The sequence below is a fragment of the Arachis stenosperma genome, chromosome 1, assembly GCF_014773155.1.
Source record: "Arachis stenosperma cultivar V10309 chromosome 1, arast.V10309.gnm1.PFL2, whole genome shotgun sequence".
Classification (NCBI taxonomy): Eukaryota; Viridiplantae; Streptophyta; class Magnoliopsida; order Fabales; family Fabaceae; genus Arachis; species Arachis stenosperma.
The window spans coordinates 25,097,813-25,111,991 of NC_080377.1; the positions used below are offsets into that span (position 1 = coordinate 25,097,813).

General features: G+C 34.6%; 1 protein-coding gene across 1 annotated transcript; it reads right to left on the minus strand.

Moving 5' to 3' along the window:
• Positions 1-10,731: 10,731 nt before the first annotated feature.
• LOC130976659 (uncharacterized) lies at positions 10,732-12,927 on the minus strand. The gene is made up of 2 exons (XM_057901576.1): positions 12,799-12,927; positions 10,732-11,121 (listed from the first exon to the last, which is right to left on the minus strand). The coding sequence occupies exons 1-2, from the start codon at positions 12,925-12,927 to the stop codon at positions 10,732-10,734; spliced, it is 519 nt and encodes a 172-aa protein (XP_057757559.1).
• Positions 12,928-14,179: the final 1,252 nt, after the last annotated feature.

Genomic DNA, 14,179 nt, shown 5'->3' on the forward strand with positions numbered 1-14,179 from the left:
AGATATGGTTGAAAAAGATTTGATTTTTTTTTTTTAAATTGATGACTTGAATAACAAGAAATTAAAAGATATGATTCTAAAATTCAAATATTGAACCTTTCTTAACAAGAAAGTAACAAACTTGAAATTTTTGAATCACAACATTAATTGTTAGCATGGATTTTTGAAAATATTAAAAGAAATATGAAAAAGATTTGATTTTGAAAAATATATGATTTATATGAGAGGATATGAAAAAGATAAGATTTTGAAAAATTAGTTTTAAAACTTGAAAAATTGAAAAAGATTTGAATTGAAAATAAAACTACCTCCTTGGTGCTATCCTGGCGTTAAACGCCAGAATGGTATCCATTCTGGCGTTTAACGCCCACTTGTCTACCTCCTTGGGTGTTAAACGCCCAGCCAGGTATCCTGGCTGGCATTTAAATGCCAGAATTCTCTCTTCACTGGGCATTTTGAACGCCCAACTTTTTCTGTGTGATTCCTCTGCTATATGTTCTGAATCTTCAATTCTCTGTATTATTGACTTGAAAAGACATAATTTTGAAATTTTTTTGAATTTTTTTAATGATGAAAGAGAAAAATAACAAAATAAAACTAATCATGAAAAACTAAGATAAAATAAACAATGCATGCAAGAACACTTTGAATGTCAAGATGAACATCAAGAACATATTTTTAAAAATTTTTAAGAAAAGAAAGACATGCAAGACATCAAACTTAGAAATTTTCATACTAAAGATACAAAACAAGAGAATTTAAAGATTAGACAAAGAAAATCATCAAGAATAACTTGAAGATCATGAAGAACACCATGCATGAGTTTTCGAAAATTTGCAAGAAAAATAAAAGCATGCAATTGACACCAAACTTAAAAATTGACACTAGACTTAAACAAGAAGCACAAAATATTTTTGATTTTATGATTTTATATTTTTTTGTATTTTTTTCAAAAAATTATTTGGAAAAAGAAAATAAGAAACTCAAAATTTTTAATATGAATTCCAGGAATCATGCAATGTTAGTCTAAAGCTTCAGTCTAAAAAGATTAGACTTGGCTAACCAAGCTTCAGCAGGACATTACATACAACAGCCAAATTGATGGAAATCATCTAGCTCCTGTGATGATAAAGGCATCATCTGAAACTCTAGAATTCATTCTTAAAAATTCTGAAGGTCAAAATAAAAAAAATAAAATTACCTAATCTAAGCAACAAGATGATGCCCGGCAACGGCGCCAAAAACTTGGTACACGGAATCGTGATACACACACTTTATTCACAACTCCGCGCAGCTGACCAGCAAGTGCACTGGGTCGTCCAAGTAATACCTTACGTGAGTAAGGGTCGATCCCACGGAGATTGTCGGCTTGAAGCAAGCTATGGTCATCTTGTAAATCTCAGTCAGGCAGATTCAAATTGTTATGGGGTTTTACTAATTAAAAGATAAATAAGACATAAAATAAGATAGAGATACTTATGTAATTCATTGGTGGAAATTTCAGATAAGCGTATGAAGATGCTTTATTCCTCCTGAATCTCTGCTTTCCTACTGCCTTCATCCAGTCATGCGTACTCCTTTCCATGGCAAGCTGTATGTTGGGGGATCACCGTTGTCAATGGCTACCGTCCGTCTTCTCAGTAAAAATGGTCAGGCTACGGGTTACGTAGGGCTAATCATTTTTCGACTCTCGATTGTGTCAGAATAAGATCCAATGATTCTTTTGCGCACTGTCACTGCACCCAGCACTCACGAGTTTGAAGCTCATCACAGTCATCCCATCCCAGATCCTACTCGGAATACCATAGACAAGGTTTAGACTTTTCGGATCTCAAGAATGCTGCCAATTGATTCTAGCTTATACCACGAAGACTCTGATCTCACGGAATGGAAGGCTCTGTTGTCAGGAGAGACAACCATGTGTCGTAGACTAGGAGACCAAGAGATATGCATTCAAGCTCGTTTTCAAGTAGAACAGAAGTGGTTGTCAAGCACGCGTTCATAAGTGAGAATGGTGATGAGTGTCACTTGATCATCACATTCATCATGTTGAAGTGCGAATGGATATCTTAGAACAAGAATAAGCTTGAATTGAATAGAAAATAGTAGTAATTGCATTAATTCATGAGGAACAGCAGAGCTCCACACCTTAATCTATGATGTATAGAAACTCCACCGTTGAAAATACATAAGAACAAGGGCCATGCCTCCTAAATAACATGAAACAATCGAAAAAGGGGTTCAAATACCTGATCCCAAGATCAAAGTTGATCAAAAGATGAAAATACAATAGTAAAAGGTCCTATTTATAATGAACTAGTAACCTAAGGTTTACAGAAATAAGTAAATGATGCAGAAATCTACTTCTGGGGCCCACTTGGTGTGTGCTTGGGCTGAGCATTGAAGCTTTCACGTGCATAGGCTTTTCTTGGAGTTAAACGCCAGCTCTGGTGCCAGTTTGGGCGTTTAACTCCAGCTTTTATGCCAGTTCTGGCATTTAACGCCAGAAAATGGTCTCTGACCGGTGTTTTGACGCCCATTTGGGGCATCAAATCTCGAGTAAAGTATGGACTATTACATATTTCTGGAAAGCTCAAGATGTCTACTTTCTAACGCAATTGAAAGCGTGCCAATTGGGTATCTATAGCTCTAGAAAATCGACTTCGAGTGCAGGGAGGTCAGAATCTAACAGCATCTTCAGTCCTTTTTCAGCCTCTGAATCAGATTTTTGCTTAGGTTCCTCAATTTCAGCCAAAAAATACCTGAAATCACAGAAAAACATACAAACTCATAGTAAAATCCAGAAATATGATTTTTGCATAAAAACTAATAATTATATACTAAAAACTAACTAAATCATACTAAAAACTACCTAAAAATAATGCCAAAAAATGTATAAATTATCCGCTCATTAGTGATCAAATTTCAATCAACAAGAATTATATTTCTTTATGCAAAAGAAGTAGTAAACATAGTAACAACCAATTTCAAAGCCCTAGTTAAACTATCCACTGAACTAAAGAAGAAGAACCTACGTGCGCGAATTTGAAAGAAGAAGGAGTAAGAGGAAGAGGAGGAGAAATACTATTCTTGTTGATTGAAAGTTGATCACCATTTATTCACCATATGAACATTATTCTGTTCGGTGGCCTTTGTGATTTTGATTCATCAAATGAATCTTGTTCGGTTCGGTGGCCTCCTTTTAATTTGTTCAATGTTTAAGATTATTGTGATAGAATATAGCAATCATTTTCTAGCTATTTCAACATAATAACATCATTCAACTGATTTGAAGTTGAATCATTCATTGTTTCTATTCAAAAGTGTAGATCGAAGAAGAAAATGAAGAAGAAGAAGAATGACGGAGTTTATTACGTTGAATTCAATGTAAATCAATAATGAAAAATGCGAGCAGAAAAGAAAAACGTGAACAGAGAAGAACGATGAATTTTACTAGGTTGAAGAAGAAGAAGTAGAACATAAACGTGATAAGAGAACAAGGTTTACGTTGAGAAAGGTTTACGAGGCGCGTGTATAACAAACGCATAAGAGGGTTGAGGAGACGCGTCTGATTGAAGTTACTTGGATAAAAAAATTACATAGATGTAGAGTTTTTCTCATTAACTAATATATAAATAATAAATTTCAAACGAAAAATACTTTAATTCAAACAAATTTTAAAAAATTAATTTTTTAATTAAATTTTAGACAGATTTAACTAACAATAATTTACATATTTTAAAGAAATTTCATACAAAATAAAAAAATTATTCTCAAAAATTTCCGACATATCTAATTATTATTCAAACAATTTTTGGACAAAAAATTGTTATCTAATAAAAACTTTATATAAACGGTAATTTCTATATATATATATATATATATATATATATATAATAATTTTAATAAAAACTTTATATAAATGTTATCTTCAATATTAAAAGCAATTATAATATATAAACAAATTCTTCATTCATGTCATCAATGACGTGATGTAAATAAATATATAATAAAATAAAAAAAAGTTATTTAAATTTGAATCAAATTCTAAGTAGTAAAAGACTTACGACTCTATGAGAAATTACAAAATACTCATATCCATAAATCTAATCAAACTAAAACAATGAAAAACCTATTAATCTAAAACAAAAAAAGATTTAAAAAGTAAAAAATTATGAATAAACTAAAACTTAATAACTAGTTTATCTAAAGATTTTTTAATCTAATCAATAAAAAAATATGCTTTAGACATTAATCACTAATGTTATTATCATCATCACTAAACTCTATTCCAAATTCAATTTTCATAGATGTAAATAAGGTTAAAAATAGTGGGAGATGTTATTGTTTATATAAAAATATGAAGTGTTTTTTTAATAAAATCAATTATTTTTTGTTGAACTTTTAGTTGATATTCTTGACCTTTTAATTTGCATTCAGCACCATCCAACTTAACTTCTTGCTTCTTTGCCTTTTTTTTTTTTGTATTTGAAGAGAGATATAAATAAAAAAAACCTAAACAAAAAACAGCTCCCTTTTTTTTTTGACACAACTTCATTTTAAATAGTGTAATCATCTAGCATTTCTAGACTTCTATTAGATGCCTCAACAACTCCCTCATTATCAAAGAATAAAGTTATTAGAGAGAGTTTTATCTTTAGCTTTTTGAATTTACCCTACAAAATTAAACTAATCTATTTTAATTGCAACTAAATATACCATGAACAAATACTAAAATATAGTGAAAATTATCTTTTTGAAAGAAAAAAAGAAGAACAAACTTGCACACATATAATGGCTTTCTCAGATTTTTTATCAATTCAATTTTTATCCTTTTTGATATGGCATTTGATATAGACCTCCTTTAGAAAAGATTTTACTCTGGTAGCTTTCTCCTATAATATTGTAATTTTAATCCACGAAAAAAAAGAGAACAAGAAAGCTCTGTTCATAATAAGAATAAGGGGTTAAGTACTATTTTCGTCCCTAACGTCTTAGGTCAAAATCAAAATCATCCCCAACATTTTTTCGTTATTAAAATCATTCTCAACGTTTAAAAATGCTTTAAAATCATCCTTTCCCGAATTCTTGGACCAAAATACCCTCATCATCATCATTCTCCTCTTCAGCTTCCTCACCCCACCACCTCCACTGCCACCAACATTACTGGCGAGAAGAAGAAGAAGAAGAAGGCTTCACCGGCGAAAAATGATGCAGCGACAGCAGTGGCAACCCGCAACCCCTCCCTCATTCGAATCGCTTCTCTCTCTTTCTTCTCCGATGAACCAGCAGTGGAAGCACCTCCTTCGCATCACTTTCTCTCTCTGTCTCTCTCTTCTCCGATGAACCAGTGGCGGCAGCGCCTCCTTCGCATCACTTCTCTCTCATTCTCTCTCTCCCTCTCTCTCTTTCTTCTCCAATAAATCAGTGGCAGCAGTGACGACCCTGCAGCAGCAACAACGGTCCTACAGTAGCCTCTCCCTTTGTTATGGTGGCAGTGGATATGGTGGAGGCAGTGGGAGTGAGGAAGGTGAAGAGGAGAATAATGATGATGAGGGTATTTTGATCCAAGAATTCGGGAAAGGATGATTTTAAAGCGTTTTTAAACGTTGAGGATGATTTTAATAACGAAAAAAGGTCGGGGATGATTTTGATTTTGACCCAAGACGTTAGGGACGAAAACAGTACTTAACCCTAAGAATAAGTATTAAAATTAAACTATTTTTATCAATCTTATCATTCTGCAGGCATGTTCACCCGTAGATATGAAATCACCAGAGTGCATGAAACTATCAACATTTGAAGCTCGGTTCACAATATTTGCTACTAATCAGTTCTAAAAATGCAAATTTATAGTTCAATAATGCAATAGTTGATGCCAAACTGGTGTAGGAATATACTTTAAGTACATAATTAAAGTCTTTTGAATACCTAACTCTCTCCTGACTCATCAACTCTTTTAATCAAGCACTCTCTTTAATAAAATATTTGACAAACTCCTGTATTGTGTTGAGCATCCCACATACAATATTCTTGTAAAAGAAAATATACATATACAAATGATTACGCACTATATATAATATCAAAATATGCAAAAAAATGATAATAAATATTTACTTTAAATTTAATAAATAATAAATCTCACATTTAAATGTTGACATGTGTCCATGTAGGGGGCAACATTCTGAATATTTGCTTTTAAAGGCAGTTGTTACACAACGAACAGCAGTATATGAATTAAACTTATAAGTAGGTCAAATAATGAGTAATTAAACATGCATTCACAATAAAAACAATAAAAAAAGTTATTGTTATACCTATTCATTTTTAAAAGGTATTATTTTCAAGAGGCCTTCTTAAATAATAAATTCACCTTCTTGATTAAGAAATTCATCTTCTTGATGATTTTCATCTAATGAGTGAGCATGATGTAAATCTTGTTCAAGATTAAGAGTATGATGTATGATGGCTATAAAAAGATAGTATTCTCTTGGATTTTTGCGACAGCTGTGAAGATGAAGTATGTAATACTAAAGGCTTTTTCTGGAGTTTGTGATTTTGTAAGTTTAGTAAGTGAAAGCTTAGTTTTGTGAGTACTAATCACTTTTTTATTAATAAATTTTTATACTTTAATTAACAAGTATTTATTTTTGTTAGAACCTGATATCTAAAACAACATAGAAACTTATAAGATTAATAATACATATTTTATTTAATTTCACTAACATATACATGAGGTGAAATACTTAAAATAATAACAATGTGAAATACTACTTAGCTGGCAAAATAATCAATTAGAATGTAAAATAAATTGCTATTATACTTTAGTACTAATACATACATACATGAGCATTTTGAATCATTGATAGCAAGTTTCATAAGTAATACTATATGAGCACATATGATAAAATTATAACCCACATGTTTACTTAATTATATGAGTGAGATTTTATAAAACTAGCAAATTAACTCTTTCTTTTTAAATAATATATATGTTGACAATATAATAATTTTTTGTTGTTTATTCCAACGATATCCTGGTCAAGAACCTTACATCATAGCTTGTACTCCAAATACATTTATAATCTGTGTGCGAGTGGGTAGAGTGCGTCAGCTTTCTAATACCTTGTGGTACATACTCAATTTTCTATATACAAGTAGAATTTGTTTTTAGTGTATTTTTTTAAGGGGAATACTCATATGACGACATCTTTAGATGAAGATGACATTGTCAATCCTTAGATGGTTAATCAAATATATTTAGTCAAACATATCAACTCATCTAATGGTCTACAATGCTATCTTTATGTGAAGATGTCATCATGAGAGTATCCACCTTTTTTCAATACTTTGTAATACGTACTCATCTTCTTATATAAGAGTGGTATCTCTGGTGGCCATGCTTTTGGTGGCTACAGGAGACTATGAATTGACTGGCCAATGATATGTTGACAAGATGAATATTTGTACAGAGCGCTAAATTGAGTTTAGAGATTAAGTATGGTAAACTCATTTTTAATTATTCCATGGATGGCATTGGAAATAGATGATGTATGAGGGGTATGAATGTCTTTGGAATCGGAGTAGGAGAACAGTCTCCAAACAACGAGGGAAAAGAATCGACGGAGTGGCGAGGAGCCGATGGGGCATTACGAAAAAAGCAGATCCATGGGACAACAGTGATAACGTTTAACCAGAGAGAAGGGGTTCCAGCAGGAGATGGCGGCGAAGTTCTATAAACAACTTCATCCAGGGCACAGCAAGCAAGGAACAGAGATTTGGAATCTATGGCAGCAGAAAAACATGGTAGTTAGAGAGCGAAGATGAAATCTAGACGGGGAACCCCATGCTCCAAGCAGTGGCGTATGGAATCGACGAAGAAGTGCAGAGGTGATCACCGCTGAGGTGGTTAGAAGATTTTCATCGCGGCAGTGGCGCCCTTCAAAAGGCATGGCGGAGGTTATGGAACTACAATGTGACAGAGCTCTGGTGATCACAACCTCAGGAAATCCTCACCAACCATGGAGCAGTGCGTAGAAATCATTCGAAGGGAGAAGAAGAACTGGGTCGGCATATGAGGTTAGATATATTGTTTTGGGTCGGACCAACGGATTCAGTTCGATCCTATCAATCAAATAAAGCTATATTTACCTTGTTTTTTTCAACTAATTTACCGCTATTAAGAACCTCAAAACAAAAGTCAACGGAATTCCATTGTCCATATGTCAGTCACAAATTGGTTCTAGGGATTTAGCCATTGTAGCCATCAAACAACCATTGTTACCATAGACCGCACCTATAGAATTTGCCTCTAAGTGTCTAAACCCTAATCTCTTAGCGATTTAGCCTCCTTCAACGTTAATCAACTGCCACTCTCGTGGTCACTTGACTCAGATTTAAGGGTGAAGTTTAGAAAAACTAGTTTATACTACGAAGGTCCTAATTACCCCAAACCGGCTGAATAGATGTTGCTTATCCCCATCGGTTTGTGTAATTAGCCATCTAAGAGGAATATTTTCAAGCTATAGTTCAAGCGAGATAACTCTCTCAAGAATTATAAGAACTCATGTAGAAAAGGGTCATACTCTCGTTCCACCCAATTCATAAGATTAAGAATGAAAACAATCCTTAGAATTGAATCAAACATAAATTAAAATAGAAGAATAATAATCTTAATCCATAAAAATAAACAGAGCTCCCAACCTTTACCAAGAGATTTAGTTGCTCATAACTTACAGAAAAAATAGGGTTATAAAAAGTGCGGGAGGAAGAAGATCCTAAATCTAAGTGATCTTTTTCTCTAAATACTAACATAATTTGATAAGGAAATAAAATAAAATAATAAATTCTAATCCTAAAAGATATTGTTTGTAATTAAAAATTACAAAAAGAAAATAAAAATAAGCTAAGAGGTGCAAAATCTGCTTGAGAGGCCCAAAGAGGTGTGAAACGGGCTGCTGCTAGCGTTTAACTCCAGAGATGGACGTTAAATGCCAGGGGGTGTGCAACGTTGCTGGCTTGTGTCCCCCTGCTGGCGTGAAATAAGTATATCTCTGTCAATCTGGACTTTGGCCGCCTCACATAAGCGAGAGATGAGATGAGGAAAAGCTATCCTAGAGAGGGTTGAAGTCTTTGCTACGATATTGTATATCTCCAAAGGAATCACTTGATGAACTTCCACTTCATTGCCAAGCATAATGCAGTGGATCATCACAGCTCGCCTTATAGTGACCTCAAATCAGTTACTAGTGGGGAGAATAGTGCATTAAATAAACTCTAGCCATCCTCTAGCGACTGGCTTGAGATCCTTCCTTCTCAGCTGGAATGGCTGGCTCTTAGCGTCCTTCTTCCTTTGTGCTCTGGAGAGATATATGTCTTTGAGGACTTGATCCAACTTTGGATCGGCTTGTACTCTTCTATTGAAAGAGTGAGGGTCATTTTTTGATTGAGGCAACTTAAATATTTCCCTCACTTTTTTCATTCCAAATTGTAGAATCTTCCCTCGGACCATGGTGTGCTAAGTCTTGAACTCGGGGTGCTCCTTCTTGTGTTTATCTATCATTTATAGATTTGCGTAAAATTCTCGGACCTTTAGAACTCCGACTTTAGTCACAGGGTTGGCCAGAACTTCCTAACCCCTAATTCGAATTTGTTCTTGCATTTTTGGGTACTCATCAACCTTCAATTTGAATTTCACTTCCGGTATTATCTTCTTCTTGCTAACGATGTTGTAATAGTATTCCTCATGAAGCTTGGTGTAAAACCGGTGGAGTTCGTGTGGGACTGTTGAGGGATATTTTTCTTTCCTCTTTCTTGAGGAAGATTCCCCAATCTTTGGTGCCATGGAGAGTTTGAGGAAGGTAAAAGCGGGACGCTCCAACACCAAATTAAAAACTTTTGCTCGTCCTTGAGCAAAAAGAAAAGAACAAAAAGAGATAGAAAGTGAGGTGATAAAATGAAAGAGGAGTAGGAGAAAGGTGTGAGGAGATGTAAGAATTGAGGCGGTATTTATAGGGGTGGGATAGTGGCAATTTCGGCCATGGGTGGGTTGTGAAGAAAAAAATGGAGGGAATATTTGATTGATAGGGAGACGGGGTTAAAAGATTTGAGTAGAATACGTAGAGATATGGTAGGTAATTAATGGGGATGTAGAGAGGTGGTGATGGGTGAAAATGAGTGGAAAAATAAAAAAGATGTGATATGAAAAGATATGAGTGAGATTTAGGAGATTTAGTTGAAATTCACTCCTTGATGGTTCTGCCCCCCTCCCTTTAGCGTGAAATGCCAGTTTGGCGTTAAACGCCGAATCCCGCTTCTTCTTTTTTACCCCCTTGGTGACGTTAGACGACCAATATGGGCGTAAATTGCCCCAAGGGGGCTAGGAAGTAGCAAGAAAATGTCCAATTCGGACATAAAACGCTCAAAGCCTTACATCCCTCCATGACGCTAAATGCCAGACTGGCGTTTGGCACCACCAGGGGGTTTCCTCCAGGGTGCGTTGTTGTTCTATCTGAGTGTTTCTGTCTCTGCTCTGAGTACTGTACATGATCACAAACGTCAGAAAGCCTAGAAAAGCTATGAAAATTGATATAAAATGAATTAACATGAGATCAAACTAAGATAACACTTGAATTGGACTGAAATACAGCAAACTTAAATCAAAGGATATGTATGGTTTGGTTGCCTCCCAATAAACACTTTTTTACTGTCATTAGCTTGACATTCACCACGTTATGTCAGTAGGTGTGTAAATCTCTGACGATCAATCTCATCTTTGAGGTAATGTTTTACTCTCTGTCCATTGACTATGAATCTGTTGTCTGAATTCCTATCTTCAAGTTCCACATGACCATAAGGTGATACTCTAGTAACTACAAAGGGTCCTAACCATCTTGATTTAAGCTTCCCAGGAAAGAGCTTTTGCCTAGAATTGAAAAGTAGAACCTTTTGACTAGGCTCAAATGCTCTAGAAGCTATCTTCCTATCATACCACTTTTTGTTCCTTTCCTTGTAGACTTTGGCATTCTCATAGGCAGTACGCCGGAACTCATCCAATTCATTCAGCTGGAGTAATCTTTTCTCTCCTGCAGCCTTAGCATCAAAGTTCAGGAACTTTGCTGCCTAGTACGTTTTGTACTCCACTCCACTGGCAAATAACAAGCTTTACCATAGACTAACTGATAAGGAGACATTCCAATAGGGGTCTTAAAAGCTGTCCTGTACGCCTAGAGAGCATAATCAAGTCTCCTTGTCCAGTCCTTCCTTGAGGTGCTTATTGTCTTTTCCAAGATCCTATTGAGCTCTTTATTCAAGACCTCAGCTTTTCCACTCGTCTGTGGGTGATAGGGGGTTGCCACCTTATGGCGGACTCCATATCTTTGAATCCCCATGGCTTAACCGGCAAGTACTCCATATCATCCAAGTAATACCTCAGGTGAGTGAAGGACGATCCCACGAGGATTGTCGAATTGAGCAAGCAATGGTTATCCTATTGGACTTAGTCAGGCAAACAATAAAAAGAGTTGTTGTTGTTGTAAACGCATAAAAATAATAAGGAAATAAATAAGAAAAGCAATAAACAGTTTGGTGTGAAAACAATGTAAAGAAACGGTTAAGGTCTCGAAGATGTTTACTTTTTCTGGATTAAAATGTCTTACCAACTATTTTAACAATGAATGATTCATTCTATGGCCAACCATAAGTGTCTAAACCCTGATCTCTTAGCGATTTAGCCTCCTTCAACCTTCATCAACCACCACTCTTGTGGTCATTTGACTCAGATTTAAGGGTGAAGTTCAGAAAAACTAGTTTATACCACGAAGGTCCTAATTATCCCAAACCGGATGAATAGATGTTGCTTATCCCCATCGGTTTGTGTAATTAGCCATCTAAGAGGAATATTTTCAAGCTGTAGTTTAAGCGAGATAACTCTCTCAAGAATCATAAGAACTCATGTAGAAAATGGTCATACTCTCGTTCCACCCAATTCATAAGATTAACAACGAAAACAATCCTTAGAATTGAATCAAACATAAATTAAAATAGAAGAATAATAATCTTAATCCATAAAAATAAACAGAGCTCCCAACCTTTACCAAGAGAATTAGTTGCTGATAACTCACAGAAAAAATAGGGTTCTGAAAAGTGCGGGAGGAAGAAGATCCTAAACCTAAGTGATCTTTTGCTTTAAATACTAACCTAATTTGATAAGGAAATAAAATAAAATAATAAATTCTAAACCTAAAAGATATTGTTTGTAATTAAAAATTACAAAAAGAAAATAAAAATAAGCTAAGAGGTACAAAATCCATTTGAGAGGTCCAAAGAGGTGTGAAATGGGCTACTGCTGGCGTTTAACTTCAGAGATGGACATTGCTGTAATGTTGCTGGCTTGTGTCCCCCTACTGACGTTAAACGCCCTGTAGGCGTTCAGTGCCCAGGGGGTATTCTGGCAGCATTTTCCTATTCAGCTCCATATCCCGCCAAACTGCTCCGAATTTCACCTGAAATTATAAAAATATAAGAAAACATTAAAGTAGCATCCAAATAGGATTTTTGCACTAAAATCAAGTAAAGTTAAATAAAATCAAACTAAAAACAACAAGAAAATGGTGCCAAAAAGGTATAAAATATTCACGTATCATGAGCCAACTCTTTCTTCATTCTTTCTTTCTCAAAAATTGCTAAAGCTTCCATATCAAAGACTGCATTACATCGAGGACACAGAGATACGTCCCGATATTTTAATTTTTGTTGCATTAAAAACTCTAACAACCTATCACTAACTCCGAGAATAACCGCTCGAACACTAGATTCGAAGTCTCCCAGAGCAGTATCGAAGTCATAAGAGAAACCAACCATATTAACACCAAAATATAGTTCAACAAAACTAGCTCCAGTATCGAAGGGATCAGAATCAACATTCATTTATTTCTTTCCATCATTGAATTTCAACCTCCCTTCCATGATTGCTTCTTGTATCAAGTCCCTAAAACAGACACAATTATTAGTCAAATGGCTAGTTGCTTGATGAAACTTACAATAGGGTTTCCCCTTTAAATCTTTTATCGAAAGCAAAATCCTGCCTTTTGGCAAGATTAACTATTTATCTTTAAGCAACACATCAAATATTTGATCTGATTTTGAAATATCAAAACTATATTTCTTCTCACTCTTATGTTTTGAATCACTTAATGCATCAGAATTCAAAATTTTCTTAAGTAAAGAACAAACATCAGGTAGTCCTTTCTTTAATTAAGCCAAATTGACTTCTGCTTCGAAATTAGATTCCTCACTCGAGGATTCCATTGCAACATATGATAGCTTCTCTTTTTGGAAAAAAGATTTACTTTTCAATTTTCTCTCAGTTTTATATTTCTCCTTTTCTTTCCTAAGAGTTTCAACCTGGCGTACCCTTTCAGCCAAATGGGCCAAATCAGGTATGTGGACATTAAGCAACTGACGCACATAAAAACCTAGCCCCATCGTTACCATCTTTACTATTTCACTCTCAGGGAGAATACATAACATCGACTTCGAGCGTTTTTGAAACGAAATCATGTAATCATCAATTGTTTCTCCATCATCACGTTTCAAAGCCACTAAGTCGGTAACTGTTATGTTTAATTCCCCTTAATAAAATTGAGAGTGAAAAGTACTTTCCAACTGTGTCAAGTTGTCATTGAATTAGGCTTGAGATTCAAAAACTAAGTAAATGCATTCTTTGTTAACGAAGAAGGAAAGAACTTCATTTTTAAATTCTCATCATTAGCCAAATTGCCTATCTCAACCAAATATCGAGTAATATGCTCAATAGTTGATTCACCAATTTTTTCAGCAAATTTTGTGACTATATTTTAAAACTTTTTATCTCGAGACACTTCTGCCATTTGAACAGCAGTAGGAAAAACAAAGACAAAATAGGGTCGATTCATAAAACTCACATTGAATCCAACTCTATTGAGCACATCCACGACAATTTTCATGATCTGATCATGTTCACCACCTTGATTGATTCGCAATCAAGCCAACACATTATCAGCATTATTTTGGCTACGACAAACCATTCGAGAATTTTCTCTGCCAATGAGTATATCATTTTCATTGAACTCAAGAGTCAATTAAGATTGTGCAAAATAATAAAAAAATTCCAAAACAACACTTTTGTATAATGAGCTTT

Bases quoted from the DNA above. Each gene is read 5' to 3' on its own strand.
- LOC130976659 (XM_057901576.1), bottom strand. From the start codon at position 12,927: ATGAATGTTGATTCTGATCCCTTCGATACTGGAGCTAGTTTTGTTGAA. The intron at 11,122-12,798 runs GTTATTCTCGGA...AAAACGTACTAG, and splicing joins TCGAATCTAGTGTTCGAGCG to GCAGCAAAGTTCCTGAACTT.